This window comes from Micromys minutus (genome assembly GCF_963924665.1).
Source record: "Micromys minutus genome assembly, chromosome: 4".
Taxonomy (NCBI): domain Eukaryota; kingdom Metazoa; phylum Chordata; class Mammalia; order Rodentia; family Muridae; genus Micromys; species Micromys minutus.
Genome location: NC_137973.1, coordinates 83,517,826 through 83,535,308, shown reverse-complemented (window position 1 = coordinate 83,535,308; position 17,483 = coordinate 83,517,826). Strand labels below are relative to the sequence as shown.

Below are 17,483 nucleotides of genomic sequence, written 5' to 3'. Positions count from 1 at the left end.
CCCTTCAGCTGAAGGAAGCCTTTTAGAAATGCAGAATGTTCTCAATGTGGGGGGGCAGTCTAGCCGACTCAGTCTGAAGTAGTGGTCAGAAGCATCCTCCAGAAAAAAATGAGGACCTGTCCTCCAGCCACAGGCTGCAGTAAGCATCAACAGGTCAGGTTTTCTATCTCCTTGTGTAAAATGACACTTACTACGCGCTGTCCCGGATTTCTCATAAGGTACGGCAGATCAAGGTAAGTTTCTTGTTCACACAGTCAAAAAGAAGTGAGGCTTCTTAATGGGTTGCTGAAGCTGTGGCTCTGGATTTGGTCTTCATCCCTTTGCTCTGACAACATCTTCACGCGACAAGTTCACTAGGCAGCGAGTGAGGGCGCTGGAAGGGCCAGAGTTGCAGGCATGCCTCCTTCCTCAGTTTCCCAGTGACCTCTGCTCCGGTGTGTCAGGAGGCTCACCCTAAAGACACAGTAAGCGAAGATGCATGGAGCCACACGGCCACGTCCATGCGACAGTTGGTGGAGGAAGCACGGAGTAAGAGAAGTTTACCTCGCTATCCTACCCGAGTGGGCACCGTGATGTTCATTTTTCCCTCCAGCCATAACTTCTAGTTTAGCACCCCATTTCAACGTGCGGTTGGGAAATGAATTTTATAAGCAAATGGAGCTTAAAATGCCATAAGCACAACCACTCTTAGCACCAAATCCCACTTGTCTGGATGAGGTTCCAAACCGACTCTGCACCTTCCTGCCCAAGGGAACAAAGTTTGACCCCAGCCTTTGATAACTGAATGACGGTTGCTCGTGTGACCTAAGATGCTGGGTGGTAGGAACCATTTCCACTGCCTGCCTCTCACCTTCTAGATGGTTCTGTGGAGGTTCCACATTCCTGATCTCTTGGAATCTGTACTGTGTTCTTGGTTCTCTGAATTTCTAGATTCTCCATGATTTCTAATTTCTGGTATCATTTATGTTTCCAACCCACCCCCTCCCTTGCACAGGCTTCCTCTTCTCCTTTTACCACCTCCTTATCTTCTCCCCTCCCACCTCCTTCCCACCCCCTTTTCATTTACACTGTTCCTTCACCTTCTCTTCTGTCTCTTCTTTCTCTTCCCTGCTTCCTCCTCCTCCATTTCTTCTATTGTGTCGTAAGACAGTCTCACATATCCCAGGCTGGCCTGGAGCTCAAGGTGACCCTCGATCCTCAACCACTTAAGTTCCGGGGTTACCGCCACACCTAGCCCTTCATCTAAGATGCTTTGCAACAACGATGCACCCATGCCTGCCACCCAAGCTGGGCTTTCTCCAGTCCAGTGCTGTACATTCATGTTCTGATCATGTGGGTAGTTCTCACTCATTGACTGAACGAGACATGGCCATCGATTCGTGTGAGGAGTCTGTGTCATTGCAACCTTACAGTCCTTCCAATGTTCAAGTGGGGTATCGGCAGACAGTGTCCGGGCAGCTGCTCGAGGGATCTCATAATTAGAGCCTAAGAGCTGTGTGTTGAGCAAAGGAAAGGGCAGGGGGAGAAGAAATCTCTATTCTGTTAACAGAACACATCCCTGCCTGGTCTGGAGGATGTATCGTGGCTACCAAATGCTGGTTAGCTTGCCCACTCTTTACTCGGCCATAGATAGAGCTCTGTTCTTACAGCCATCAACTCAGCACCTTCCCAGACCTGGGGCTATGCTCACATTTGTCTAAGGTTTCTTTCAAAGCTGGTAGAAGCAAGCCAGCCAGATTTGTAGAAATAGGCACATCCAGCAACAGTCAATATCACCCTAGGCTAATGAAAAGCCACCTTCTAATTACACTAAATAATGTGTGGGGTCCTTACATGGCCTGTCTTCCAGGGAGTGACTGTGTGTGTCAAGGTAGTTGCACTGTGGAATTATAGGAAGATGGCAGGTGAGCCCAGGTAAATAGCAACCACTGTGCCAGCATCCCAGGGAGGGATCAGGCTCTAGGATGTAACCAACCTGTCAACTGTGCACACTCATGAAGAACAATGGGAAAACCATCTATTGCTTACCAAGAAAGGGACAGAGATCAATAAAGTATTTCAAGTATCTCCCAAACATCTGCCAAGCATCAAGCACCAAAATGAAAAATTCTAGCCACCCACTGTGTAAGGACCACGAAGAAAGAAAGCAAGACTATATCAGCTACTTTCTGATCTACTCACTGGCAGAGACACCTAAGGAAAAAGGCTCTACCAGGGCTCAGAGGTTTGAAGGGTTGGATTCAGAGCTTGCTGGCCACATATACCTGGGCAGAACATCCTAGCAACAGGATCAGATAACAGATGAGAATCCTCAAGGCAGGCAGAGGTCAGAACGAGGAGAAAGGCCAACCCTCAGCCAGCCTTCTCCTTCCTTTTCAATCTACTGTGAAGGGGCTCAGTCAGGGGACAGCGCCACTCAGGGTACCTGCCAGGGGACAGTGCCACCCAGATTCAGTGCAGTGTGAATCTTCCTCATTCAGTTAAACTGTCTGGAAACACCCTCACCGCCCCCTGGTGTACCTCACTGATCTCACGGAGGACTTCTAATGCAGCCAAGCTGACGCTGAAGATCAGCCCCTGGCTCAGCACATATAAATCAGCACTCAGTCTTCAACGGTCCCCTACTTTTGTCCACTTGTTTAGTGTGCAGTGGAGGATACAATACAAACTATCAGAAACTCAAAACAGGGCAAATGAGAAACACAACAGGGACAAGCACTGCCATGAGACACTCCCCTCACCCCTCAGAATGGCTACCACCAAACAGAGGGCAGGATACACCGTCAGGCATACCGAGAAGCCTGTGCGCTGCGCTGGGAATGGAGAATGTACACCTGCCTGGGAAAGCAGACTGGCCATCTTGAAGCTATAAAGAAGATTATCGTATGATCCAGAAATGTCATTCCTAGGTTCCCCAAGAGACACAAAGATATACGTTTACACAAAGGCTTGTATTTGAGTATTCATAACACCATTCATAATAAACAAGAGACAACACAAATGTAAGACACACACACACACACACACACACTGGTGAATAGATAAACAAGTCAACTAGAGTGTGGGAACACAACTGATGATTCCATTTACAGTGAACAGCAGAAGAAGGGAGATCTGGCTGGAGACAAACTGTCACCCAGCAGTCAAAGGGGGTGTGGGCACGGAATTGACAGGGTCTACATAGGGGCTTAGGGCTTTTGGGGGGGGTGTTTGTTTGTTTTCTGAATGATGAAAATAAAATCAGCGAATCTGTCACCAGGCATTGTACTGCACACACACCTTAAGAGATGGGGCAACATCAGAAGTTCAAAGTCATCTTTGGCTACATAGTGAGTTTGAGGCCAGCCTGGGCTACTTGAAACTCTGTATCAAAAACTGCAATAAAATAAAATGGGTAAATTTTATGGCATACAAATTATATCTTAATAAGACTGAGTGTTAAAAGCTCATTAAAATGCAATTAAATTAAAAGGAAATTATGGGCTTTCCCAGGCCTCCTTTTGCAGTTAATTCAGTGCAAGTTATGGTTATGAAACATACATCAAACTCCAATATTGTACTGTAGGAAACAGAACCGACTTCCAGAGTCAGGACGTCTGTGGACCTGTCCTCTGAATGGTGATTTATACACAAGTGTGCCCATGTGTAACGCCTTGTGCTATGCCCCGTGTAAGTCCTTCACATGCCTGTGGCTCAAATATTTGTTCAAATGCACTTGTTGAACACCCCTGTGCTGGACATCTTTAGTGGTGCTACAGAAACTATATAAATTAGATAGTCTCTCTCCTTTTACATCCCAGAATCTAAGAAAGACAACAACATGTAGGCACACACACACACACACACACACACACACACATACACACAAAACAATAAGGATTATTTTAGGGTGACACGTGAGATTATAAAAATAAAACAAAACCTGTGTCCTGAGAGAATGGGACGAGAGATGAGAAAGGGTGCTGGTGAGACGGAAACCAGATTTCTCAGCATCTGAAGTTGCTTGTGAAGGAGTGTCACACAGAGAGAGGGGATACTGCATGACGCACGTCAGACAGTCAGCAATGGGGAGAAGGCAGCACAAAGGCTATGCAGGAGCCGCAGATGGTCAGGAGGGGGCACAGAGCTCGGAGGGAAGCCACCGAAAGGTTCAGCAGACACGTGACAGAACGTGATTTGCATATTGAGGATGACCCTGGGAACGCCTAGAAGACAGGGATACAGGTGAAGGGGTGAACGAGAGGTGTCAGCTCAGAGCTGAATACTACCGGTACTGATGTATTCACTAAGTACGCTGGTCACTTATACGGGGACAGGAGGCGTGAGTCAGGCAGGGATGAGATGTAGAAGGCAGAGCCACTAGAAGCACAGGAACTAGAGGGCTACAGGACAAGCCTCAAGGAAGAGCCTGGGACTTGGGGGGTGAGTTGTTGGGAACAAGTTGTCCTGTGGATTGAAGTGGCAAGCCTCCCGTTTGTGCTCAAATGCCCCGCGTTCATGGTATCGGACCTTGAAAAGGCTATGCCATTTTACCCCATATATTCATCTGAGAAGTGCAAGAAGCAGGATTGAGGCCAACAGCAACAACAGCAAAATGTTTTCAGACATGGCTCAGTATCAAAGGCCACGCCAATTCCAACAAGGCCACACCTACAGTGACACACCTACTCCAACAAGGCCACACCCACTCCAACTAGGCCACACCCACTCCAACTAGGCCACACCCACTCCAGCCTTCTGCCTTGGAGCTTGACTCTCCTTATCCAAGCAAGGGACAAAAACAATATAGATAGCACTAGGTGAAGAGAGAATTTGAAATGAAAGACTGCTGGTGCTCTGTGGCCCCTGAGGCTGGTGGGAAGGCCTGTCACCGAGCTGCAGGAAAAGCAGCTCCTTGGAAGAGTAACATTGTCCTGGCAACTCACATTAAATAATCAGCATGGCTCCATGGAGGTGCCTGAACCGAGATTGACAGCTAATAACAGTCTGGTAATTACAAGAAAACATCAGATTGCAAGGCCAGAGTGTCTTGAAACACCTAAAGCCATTTAAAATATCTGTTTGCTCCAGACCAATGGGCTCCCCCCACCAACCAGGGCAAGGCCAGTGTCATTACTGAGCTAATGGGCATCACATTCTGAGGTACCTTTCCCCCTGCCAAATAAATCAGTTTTAAGAAGTGAAGACATGGTGTTACCAGCTACAAATGTGTGCAAGAACATCACCAAGCATTTTAGGTGTCAGCTTTAATTTGACTTGGCTTGCTCTATTCTCTTAAGAAAGGCTCGGGACGCATCGGCTGGGTCACAGAGAGAATTCCACCCACTCTTGTTCTTCCGGCTGTGACAAAAATCAGACCTTGACTTCTTAGCTCGCTTCCTCAAATAAAAATGTTCCTGTCACCACAGTGTGAAGGAGTTAGCCATGACAGAAATTGTGTTTTCCTATCCTGTGTGTATATGTGTGCATGTGCATGTGTTTGTATGTATACACATTTGTGTGCACACGTGTGTGCATGTGTGTGTGCATGTGTGTATTTTGTGGGGTGTTTTACAGAAGGAATGTGACAGAAGGATTAATTCACACATTCTAAAATCATCTTGAGCCCCATTAGAGGGTACATGCCCTGTCCTGTGTTCTAGAATGGCAGAAAATGCTTGTAAATTGCCCAAGTACATAAGAAACAGCAAAAGTAAAATTAGAGTTCCGTGTGTGTGTGTGTGTGTGTGTGTGTGTGTGTGTGTGTACGCGCGTGCACACGCACGCGCGCGCACTCATCTTCCCCTAAACAGCCTGCTGCCCACCTACTTTCTACAGCTCCAAGCAGCTTGCTTACCCTTCACATGGGGTGGTGGGAGGAATGGTCTGCAGTGCCAGGCCTCTGAGGAACCCTCTGGGCACACCTTACATGACCTTGGCATGAAGCTCCTCCTGGGGATTAATAACTGACTCAATGACCCCTCCTGTGTCCTGGGACAGTTTCCACCCAGACATTCGTTCCAGGCCTCGTCATGATGAGCTCTGTCCACGATGCTTCCACTGTCCCTTCTCTGAGGACAGCTGACTGCTGCCTGTCCCTTCCAGCTGTACATCAGAACCAAGACAAGTCCTGGCAGGCTGCTGCTCGGGCCACCTGTGTATCTTCTGCCCTTTCGTTCCCACAGAGTACAGGAAGCTGGGAGTCACTCTTTTACCCATCACCCTCCATAGGGTCTCATGTAGCCCAGGCTGACCTCAGCCTGCTGTGTAGACAAGGCTCACCTTGAACTTTTGGTCTTCTTGAGCCTACACACCCCAGGATGACATCCCCCGCATGAGCTATCATGCCAAGCTCTCTGTAGTGCTGGGATTCACCCAGGGCCTTGGACTTTACTGAACGACATCCCCAGACACATTAAATCCTTTTCCTAGCTAGGACACAGGAAACTGCCCAGACTGGAGTGATCCAGTATTAGGTGGTCATTTTTCTACTAAGCTATCCAACTGCTGAAAAAAATGAGACGAGACTGAAGGAGAGAGGTGCTGGGAGGCCGGATACTATGAGGAAGAAGACAGGCAAGCTGTCTTCCCAGATAAGCTCTGCCTTCCTCCTCTGCTGCCCTTTGTCTTGCAGGCAGAGCCCAGAGTCAGTCCTCCCACGCTCTGCTTAGCAAGCTGTCCATCCCACATCTGAGCACACAGACATCGCAGCAGAAACCAACTTACCCCCTGTGAATGCTTCCCGCCCCCCACCAGATCATTGAGACTCTAGAATTTTACTGGTGCCTAGATGTGAAAGAACAAGGCTCCCTCGGAGGAGCGCAGTACACCCTAAGAAACTGGGTCTCGCAGTGTGTGTGATTTCTAGTCCTTCTGCTTCCACAGCACCGTTGGTCCTTCTGAACGCAGGGACCAAACTCCATTTCCTCTTTGGAAGTGCCCCTGCCTTTGTACACCCTCTTCTCAGATGCTAGAAATGTAAGGTCATAGTATGAAGGAGTTAGGGGGAGGAATGAAGGAGCTGAAGGTGTTTGTCATCCATAGGAAGAACAATAATATCAACCAACCAGATCCCCCCAGAGCTCCCAGGGACTAAACCACCAACCAAAGAGCACACATGGAGGGACCCATGGCTCCAGCTGTATATGTAGCAGAGGATGGCCTTGTCAGAAATCAATGGGAGGAGAGGCCATAGTCCTGTGAAGGCTTGATGCCCCAGTGTAAATGAATGCCAGGACAGGGAGGCAGGAGTGGGTAGGTAGGAGACGGGAGTACCCTCATAGAGGCAGGGGGAGGGGAGAGGAAGATTCTGGAGGGGAAATTAGGAAAGGGGATAACATTTGAAATGTAAGTAAAGAAAATGTCCAATAAAAAGGATGTGGGGGAGAAAAGCAGATTGGTCTTACTGGTCTTACTGGTAACCCTTAGCAACGGGCAGAATTTGGGCTTCCATCTTTCTGCACCACATAGACTATGAACATGGCTTTACGAGAAGATGCTAGTTTCAGGGAAGAGCCGAGAGAACAGAGCTCACATGGGTGGGCAGAGCGAGGACTCAGGCCTGTCATGGGCTTAGACCACCTCCTGGTGGGCTGACTATATCTGGTGATTGCAGAGAATCTGTGCAGCACATTCAGAGACATTCTTCCCCCCAAAGACCTTCTTTAGTGGGGAAGATAATGGGGGTGCTCAGAGTGCCCCTGGGGTGGGGGAGCATCTCACCTGTCAGCTGTGAGAAGTCACCAGGACAAGCAGGGGAAATGAGCTGATGCTATCCCTCTTCAGAGTCCCCAGTCACGGAGAACACAGTGACTGGAAATTGAAAACCAGCCTGGAGGGTTCAGCTTGCATGACCTCAGGTCCAGGTCCACTGAAGCAAACTTATGGCGCAGCCTGAAGTACCAGCTGTTGTCAGGGAGACCCTTGAAGCCCCTGAAGCGATGTAAGCAAGTAACGCTGAGATCAGTTGCCCACTAGAACTAGATAGCAAAACCCTACTACTGTATACATCATGTGCTTTCAGCACAGAATGAAACGAAAATCAGAATGGAACTGGGCTGGAAACATCCCCTCTGCTGGCAAGCCCTCTTAAATGTCAGCAGGTGCAGGGTGCCAGAGGGAATCATCATCCGTGGTCTTCCTTAGCTCTAGTCCCTACTGCTAGACAGGGTGCAGCACTGGCAGATAGTAATAAGGCTGTTATGAGGAGAACCAACCACTATCTGGTTGGATTTGGGGCCCACATCATAGAGGCAGAGGAAGGGGGGATCAGGAATAATCCCTGTCTGCCGCACATGACAGGGCAGTTGTACTCCTGAGCCAACAGAAGCTCTGACAAGATGGGAAGTCAATACTCAGTCACTGAGGGAGGAGACGCCTGCCTGGCCCCTGCTCTCTTGAGGATCTATAGGTCATTAATTATTGATGGGGAAAGAAAAAGACATTTTTCTCAGTGGTATAATTACCTGGTAAAGTGCCTAGGTCCTGTAAGCCACCCTAAAGAAACTCACTCTCTCTCTGTCTCTGTCTCTCTGTCTCTCTGTCTCTCTGTCTCTCTGTCTCTCTGTCTCTCTGTCTCTCTGTCTCTCTCTCTCTCTCTCTTTCTCTGTCTTTCTCCCCACCTCCTTTTGTCCCCTACCCCTACACACATCCAAGCAGAAAGAACATTTCTTAGGAAGAAACAGTGGAAAGGGGACAAAAGAAGTTCATCTGGGTTCATATGATTAAAATACATGTATGAAGATTTCATAATGAAACCCACTATTACATATGATTAATACATACTAATAAAAACATAAAAATTAAAAAAAAAATAAATAAAGTAACCTAAAGAAGAAAATGTTCTGAGTTATATGGTCCCTCAGGGCATGTTAAGTATTAATTAAAGGTCAGGATGAATGTCAGGGTAAGTTAGCAGGTAAAGAAATCAGCAGCGTTGGACTATGGGTTATCTAGATGGTCCTTTCTGTTCTAAAAAGGTACGGTTAGGGACTTGTTTGAGATCAGCTGTCTCCTGACCCTCCCGTGTCTGAACAGCCTAATCCTTGCAGAAGCTCCTCATTGTCACAGGACACTTTGGTGGGCTTCCCAGGGGTACCGATGTTTGTTCTCCCAGGGCTGAAGGGTTCCCAGAATTTTCACCACTAACACACAGACAACCCGAGACACTGGGTCAGTCACTGGAGAAGCTGTCAGAGCTGGCTGAGAGGCTCCATTCCCCACTGACAACCTTTGTCGGCCCTTAGCCTTGTTGTCACAGGAGAGACTGAAGATGTACGGTAAGAGCGGAATTCTCATGAAGGCTCGCATTAGTGAGGATTACACAGGAAACCTTTGTTAAGGATTTGTGTCCATCTGATAACTGGCAAATTTTTATGTTCTAAATATTCTTAGAAAAGAGTTCCACTTAAGAATGTTCGCTTATAGGACTGAAATATAAATTAAAACTTTTGAAAAATTTGAATTTGTAAAGAAGAGGAGGGGGAGAAGAAGGAGGAGGAGGAGGAGATCACATTTCTTGGGCTCTCCTTCCCCACGTCCGGTCCTGTTATGACTTCCCCCTTCTAAGACCCCCTCTTCTGTTGGTTTCCACAGCACAATCCCTTAGTGATTGCACCCCTGCCTTTCTGGCTCCACAGTCCCTTACCTTGGCACTTACTGTGGATCCTTACTGAGAGCATCTTCTCCCTGGACTTCTGCTCCCCGAGAGACAATCTATGCAACAAGTTCAGTGTCTGATACATAAAATAATTCTCTGTTGCGGATTAGCTGTAGGGCCCTCCCACCCCCAAGACTCCTGTTGAAACAATTAGTCTCCCACTGCTGGTGACTTTTTTTTTTCTGGTGGTGGGGGAGGGGAAGTCTGTGGAAGCCTTGGGAGGTGGAGGAGGTGGGGTTTTTGAGGTTTATAGCCCCGCCCCCGTGCATGTTCTGTTCCCTCTGCTTCCCAGTTTGCCCAGATGAGAACAAATCGAGTAATATCATTAAATAAACCAAACCGAGTTCTGCGTATTTCATGTACAGAATGACAGTGGAGCAAGGAACCTTTACCCAGAAGTCCATGCAGGACAGGAGTTGTCAGGCTCCTCCCCCTAGACCGCGGGACTGGGAGAGGGGAACAGGAGTGTGGCTCTTCCTCAAGAAGTTCAGGTCTTCACCCTATGTTACCCTTGTAGACTCGGGCTCCGGACTGAGTTCTACAGCGAATGCTCCTCACCGGAACTGGGGTCCTAGCTGCCATTTGACCGCCTCTTGCCAAATCAGAGCCCTAAGAGATGGAACACTCACAAGGAAGGAATACAGGAGGGACCCAGTGAGTGAAGCTAACATCCCGCAACTCTCTAGTTACTCCAGAGCACTGTGCTAGCCTACCTGCTAATCCCACTGGCTCTAGAACCGGATATCCTACCTCTAATCCCAGTTACCCCTTTCCTAACTGTATGATCCCGAGCAAAATTATTTTAATTTTTTAATCTTTCAAACGTCTAATTTGTAAAGAAGCAGCAATAATACTTTACAGGGTTGTTTGAAAGATAAACATGGTTGCGTAATAGGCTCAGACACATTTCCAACGCATGCAGAGTGCTCAATAAATTGCTACTTGACTACTATTTTTTAAATACCCTCAGCTTTGCAGTGGCCTAATTAAACCCCATCAGTCAGATTTCAGCTCAGACCTCCTCCATAAACCCTGTCATACCTTGATGTATTCCTTTGCCCATGGTCCGTCGCCAACATGCAAGCTTTAGAGGGCTCTGTTTCTCTCTTTTTCTGAATCTGGCTGCCTAACTCCAAGCACTGGTTTGCTTTCTTTTGTTACACAAGTAACATTATATGGATTAAGCTGTATCCATTTAGGAACACAAGCACCCACATTATTTAACAACACTAAAGGAAAAAGAAGCTATGAACTTGAAAGACAGAAAGCAGGCATAGATGGGAGGATTTGGAGGTGGGGAAGAAAGGGAGAAAATACTATATTGTGATCTCAAAAAGCAACAACAAAAAGCCAACTCAGAAGAGTTTACTTGACTCACACACAGGTCACCCTTCATCAGTGAGGGAGGACAGGGCAGGAACTCGACAGAAACACAGAGCAGAAAATGAAGCAGAGACCAGGGAAGGAGGAAGACTCCTTCCAGCTTCTGTAGATAACCCAGGACCACCTGCCCAGGAATAGCACCCACAATGGGGTGGGCTCCCCACTGTTAAAGTGCAATTAAGAAAAGGTCTCACAGACATGTCCTAGGGTGAATCTAATGGCGGAACTTCCTGGGTTGAGTCTCCCTCTTACCAGATGTGTCAAGTTGACAAGGACAGCCATCACACCCAGTCATCTACACACAACATTGTAGAAACATTGCATTCCTGGTGATAATTTGCATTCCTGGTGATTACAGTGGCCGAGGCTCTGGTTTCTCAAGCCCGTGTGTCCGTCATTAGCTCAAAGGGCTCAGTCCTGGTTTGCTGAGTATTCACCACATAAATACTCATATTAAATGGTAATTGTTTTCAAGGTGTAGCCCAGCTGAGCTGGAACTGGCTATGTAGACATGAAGGCCTCCGAATCACAGGGAGACTACACCTGCCTCTCCCTCCCAAGAGCTGAAGTTTCAGGTGTGCACATCACGTAAGGGATAGACTTGAGAGCACCTGTCACTTACTGACTAATTCTTGTGACAAGTCCCATGCTTCAGCTGGGCTCTGCTACACGCAACGACCATTTTCCCAGGTCACATAGTACTGATTTTAATGACTTAAACAAAACTGCCCATATCTTAGGGGTTCCCCATTTCTAACAAGGTAGAAAGGGCAGTTTTCCTCTGCTAGAGTTAAGGAACCAAGGCTCATGGAGGTCAGTGACTTAGCAAGTTTCAGTACCCAAACACGTGTCTCAAACAAAGGTGGACCTGCTGAACCCACCTTGGCATAAGAGAAGGTCTTGGGGAACACCATGTCTGGCTATTCCATCACTCCCATGGTTCAGGAAACTCTCAAGGTCAATACAAAACTGAGTATCTCAGTGCTTAGAAGGATCCCATTTCCTGATTCCACAGAGCCAGGTGCCCAGTCCATAATTAACTGAGAAGGGCAAAGCTCTGGGGTTAGATCAGTGAGGCGACCTCCCTAAAGAAGGCTTTGATTGAGCTAAGGCATACAGCTCGGTTAAGAAGTGCTTTTTGGTTCAGGCTCTGGCACTGCATACACTGAGGTGGAATGTGCCTGCCATCCCGGAACTTGGGAGGTGGAGGCAGGAGGATCAGGAGCTCTGAGTCACTCTTGGCTACACAGTGACATTCAGATTCTTTTGAACTTCCTGGTCGTGGGCTCAGGCTCTAATTTCATAACCTTAGAACAAGGAGGAGCTATTTCCATTAAGCAGGAACAGGGCATGTTTAAGTTGCTAGCGCTTAGGTGTTCAGAAAGGAAATCATTGGTTCAAGGTGCTCCCCTGAGCGTTGTCGGCAGCGTTGTCCCTGTGGGTTTCCAGGGTATTATGGGATGCATTTTCAGAAAGGAATCTGAGGCTGTGAGCTTGAGGCTTTATTGACATAAATGAAAGCAGATGCTGTGGTTTCTGTCCTTCCCTGCGCCTTTAAATGAGAAACAAGTCTTTATCTCAAAGCCACGGCACTGAGCCTGCATGGCATTGCCCACGTGATTCACGGGCCGCACTTTTTATTGACGTTAATAAACTTTCCCAGCATCCAAAGCTTTAACAGTTCTTACCTTTGGAATAAGATGAACAAGAGTTGCAAACGTAGAGTTACACAGTTTGCAGGAGAGGGCTTTGCTCTGTCTCGGGGCCAGCTTTGGATCCAGAAAGACCTAGTTTTGAAAGTGTGTCTTCATGACTTCCCATCTCTAAGCATACAGCAGTCTTCACCTTGCTGGTTTTACTTGTCCACGCTGGGATCTTAAGTATAGCCAGTGACAGACAGATCAACACCAGCCGTTCTCCCAAATCTAACATCCTCTGTCTACAGTTTGAAAGAAAGCAAGGGTTTGTGTAGTTGCAAAGGACCAGATATAATGTGATGCAAGTCGGTGGGGAAGGGGGAGTTGTAAAAAAAGGGAGAGGACATTCTTATCTAAAGACGGGGATGTAACCTGGTGATGCCGTGGGTGGGGGTGAGTGTTAAAAGGAGGAACAATCCTGGTGATGCCAAGGTAGGTAAATCCTGTGGCTGACACCATCTTTCTCCTCTCCTGTCTTACAGCCCTTGAAAATGCATTGCAAGGATTGTGCCCTGGTCACCAGCTCAGGGCATCTGCTGCGGAGTCGGCAGGGCCCCCACATCGACCAGACAGAGTGTGTTATCCGCATGAATGACGCCCCCACCCGAGGCTATGGGCTTGATGTGGGCAACCGCACCAGCCTACGGGTGATTGCACATTCCAGCATCCAGAGGATCCTCCGCAACCGCCATGACCTGCTCAACGTGAGTCAGGGCACGGTGTTCATCTTCTGGGGCCCCAGCAGCTACATGCGGCGGGATGGCAAGGGCCAGGTGTACAACAACCTACAGCTCCTCAGCCAAGTGCTGCCGCGGCTGAAAGCCTTCATGATCACACGCCACAAGATGCTGCGGTTCGATGAGCTTTTCAAGCAGGAGACTGGCAAAGACAGGTACAGTGCATAGGAGGGAAGCAGGGGCCGTGAGGATGTGTGCTGGGGGCAGACTCACTAAAAGCCAACCCAAAGCGGAGGGTCTGTGTTGTGAGCTTGTGACTCATGTCAGCAACATCAATGGGGCACACATGTTGGGTCGCCCTGGTAACAGACTGCTCTGTTGAGTATGTAAGGCAAACTGGACTCAAGCACAGTGACCATTACTGAGTAATTCGTGGACAAGACCTTATTTTCTTAAAAAGGCTAAATGGAGTCTGGCCTACATTAGGAAAAGTGCGACATGGTCACTTCATTTATCAAAGACAAGATGTGGAGATGAGGCTCGGTTTACTAAGTGCTTGCCGGTGCTTGCCGCCCCAACAGGAGGACCCCAGTTTTATCCTTAGCTCCACAGGGGAAAATGGACACGGTGGTACATGCTTAGAATCTCAGTGCTAAGGAAACTGAGACAAGCAAGTGCCTGGGGCTGGCTGTCAGCAACCCTACCCTGGTCTACTGGATGGATTCCAAGCCAGAGAGAAGCGCTGTCTCAAAAGACAAAGTTGACAGCCACTGAAGAATGATAGGCTGGCCTTTGCCACCCACACATTCACAAGCATGTACATGCACCATTCACACACACACACACACACACACAGAGAGAGAGAGAGAGAGAGAGAGAGAGAGAGACAGACAGACAGACAGACAGAGACAGAGACAGATACACAGAGAAACAGACAGATACACACATGCTTACATGGAGAGAGAGACAGACAGACACATACACATGGAGAGGGGGGAGAGAAACAGAGAGATAGAGACAGGAAGGAGAGGAGGGGAGGGAGGGAAAGAGGGAAAGAGGTGAGATTATTTTTGCCTTTTAAAGATACACAGTCATGTGGTCAACGGCTCCTCACTGAGAACCTATTCCTTGCTCAGCACTGCACTTGCATGAACCTCTCTGGACACTCAAACGCAAGATGCCATCCTCCAATCACATAGCCTTAGACATTCATCAAGTAGTGAAAGGAAGAAAATGGAGCTGTAACTTGTGTGGCAGGAGGCAAACCGTGGTCCAGGACAATGTTTTCCAAAGTGTTCACTGAGACCAGATAACGGGTGGAAAGACTGCTCAGTGGTTAAGAGCACTGACTGTTCTTGCAAAGGACCTGGGTTCGGTTTACACACACATGGTGGCTTATAACCATCTGTAACTCTAGTCCTAAAGGATCTAACACTTTTCTTCCTGGCTCTTTGGGCACCAGGCATGCATGTGGTATGTAGTCATACATGTAAGCAAAACACACATGCACACGAAGTAAACATTTTTAGTGTTTTCAGAAAGGCTCTACAGTAATGGCACCTGTCTGAGAATAAGGCCACATACCAATTAAGAACGTCTCACGTGATGGCACGTGACACATGCATGTGTGGATGAGCACACAGGAAGTTTGTTTAGATGTGAAAATGTTCTAAAGGAAGCAGTAAGGGTTGTAACTGCGAACACACTAACGGCCCATTGCACTGCATGCTTCAAAAGTGAAATGAAAACCACATACCCACATCTGAATCAACTTATCGTCCTGGTGTATTTCCATATAAGTTGCAGATTTTTGAAAAGTCTGTGGTCTGGTGATCAAAAGTCTTTCTCACAAAGATGCTTCAGACAGACTGAGAGCCTGGACAGAGTTTCTACAAGTACAGAAAGATCTGGAAGGGATAGAAGTCTTCCCGAGGGACCGAAGGACTAGGGAGAGAGCATGCGGGGGGACTGTAGAAAGGCCCCCTGTGAGTACATTCAGGACATCTGGGCATGAGGCACAAGATAAGGTCAAAAGGGAAAAGGGTCGTGAGCTGGACAGAGCCAGAGAGGGGGGTAATACACTGGGGTGCTCAGGGAAGCCCCAGAGGGGTGGCAGGACACACTGCTCTGAGCTGGAACATCAGCTATGTACCTAGAGACTCAATAACCTCACACCCCTGTGAAAGTCGGGGACAGTGACAGGTCATCAGGCTAATTTCATAATTAAATTCTAAAGCATATACTGTTATAATTAACATACACTTAGTGGTCCAATGCACTTCTCATTAAAAGAAAAAAAATCTGTTACTCCATTTCTCATCTTAAACCTAAAGGGATTTGTTAAGTAAAATAAGGACCAGGAAGTATTGAACTGCTATTTGGTGAGCTTATGAGAATATAATTGGGAAACTTAGTCCAGGACCTCCAAATCCCTTGGACAAAAGAGCAGTGGTTTTCAACCTTGGGGTCTTTACAGCAGTTTGGGGGCTCACCCCGACAGTTGTGGGCCCCAGGAGGGAAGCATTATTTTTTTCCTCACTACACCAGCCTCTTTCCTGAGAAAACACAACAGGTCTGTGGCTACCACAAGCCAGACCCATAACTAGCTTAGTGGGTCTACAGCTGGACTAGAAGAGCTACAGTTAGCCAAACACACCTGTGACTAGTTCATCACACTCACGGCTAGTGAGATACACACTTTTGTCTAGCTAACAGACCCGACGCTATCCCAACATCCCTACAACTAGCAAAGCCCAGACCTGTGGCTAACCTAGTCGATCTCTAACCCAGCCAGGGGTCAGATCACATGGACTCTCCAGATTAAAAGTTAAGATACAAATTCCCATCATGCTCAGCCCTGTGGCCCAGCAACAGGAAAAAATCCTGAATAGACAAACAAGAACACATTTTATAAGGAATGGACAGACAAGGAACTATTTACAATTAAATGTTGCCACTTAGAAATTTGAAAATAAAAAGTTTAAACTGTCTAAACCATAGAAAATGCATTCTCTCTCTCTCTCTCTCTCTCTGTTAAAAAGTCCCTGGTGCAGGGGTCATAAAGACAACTGCACAGTATTACAAGAGATCTCTGCAAGGGATTGCGTGATGTGGGCGGCCCGGAGCCTGAACCGTCCCACCCCTTGATCACTTGAGATCCCTAAGGAAGGGTCTCATACAGGACACATCTTACCCCTCCCTCTAGCCTGACCAATACAAACCTTCTGCTCAAAACATCTCTTTATTTCCGGCTGTAAGAAGTGAGCCGAGCCTTTGCAGCTGAGCTCCTGGGACTCTTTCTGCAGGTAAATCTCAATTATCACCCACTCTGTGCTGCTCAGGAAATCTCACCTATGACCTTGTAGCACGCCAAAGCGTATCGATCCTTTCGAAGGAGCTTCGCATCTGTTACCATTGGAGACTGTCTCTGGAAAGCTGGCCTGCTATTGACTCACTGTTCTTATACGTCCTTATTCTTAGGCTGAGAGACAGAAACGACCTTCCAGAACAGATTTCCATTTGACTGAAGCCCAGAACATTTGGGTTGAAAATACTCTTTGTATGTAAGCACAGAGATCCAACAGTTTGAGGGCATATGTTGAAGACACATATAGGATTGGCTTTCTATCCAAACCAAACTCGTCACTGGAACATTTGACTCAGGCTAATATTTCTTAAGAAATGGGCCAAGTCGAGAGATTTTGATTTATAGGAAGTTTTAGCCTTAAAAGTGGAGATGGAAATGAGCACTCTGCAATTATGAAGCACAGCAGATGACAGAGATGGCCGAATCATGTTCTTTGATATTAGAAAGTAACTATACTTGAAAATAACTTTATAATTGAATAAGGGCACATTAGGAAAATATGATTCAGAACCAATATTATAGTAATTACATAAAGGCAGCATAAATGAAATAACCACAGGAAGAATACTCCATTGAGATTATAAATGAGATTCTGGCAGAGCAGAGAGGCCTTTAATTGTAATTTAGTGTGCACTATAGCGTTATCAGCTCGGTGTGTTACTTCATCATACAAAAGAATATCTGCTAATTTTCTCTAATAAGCACATGACAGCTCTTCATAT

The 17,483-nt window shown here is 47.2% G+C and overlaps 1 protein-coding gene across 2 annotated transcripts in view; it reads left to right on the top strand.

Annotated features, from left to right (window-relative positions):
- Positions 1–17,483, top strand: part of ST6GALNAC5 (ST6 N-acetylgalactosaminide alpha-2,6-sialyltransferase 5) — a gene marked incomplete at both ends in the record, with an annotated part of 154,438 nt that overhangs the window by 116,863 nt on the left and 20,092 nt on the right. Inside the window, one exon of one of the 2 annotated variants that reach the window (XM_080915392.1) lies at positions 13,200–13,609. The exons of the other annotated variant lie outside the window; for it this stretch is intronic. Within the exon in view, the coding sequence (XP_080771518.1) occupies positions 13,200–13,609 (410 nt within the window). The remainder of the gene's footprint in view (positions 1–13,199; positions 13,610–17,483) is intronic. 2 annotated transcript variants of the gene reach the window in all.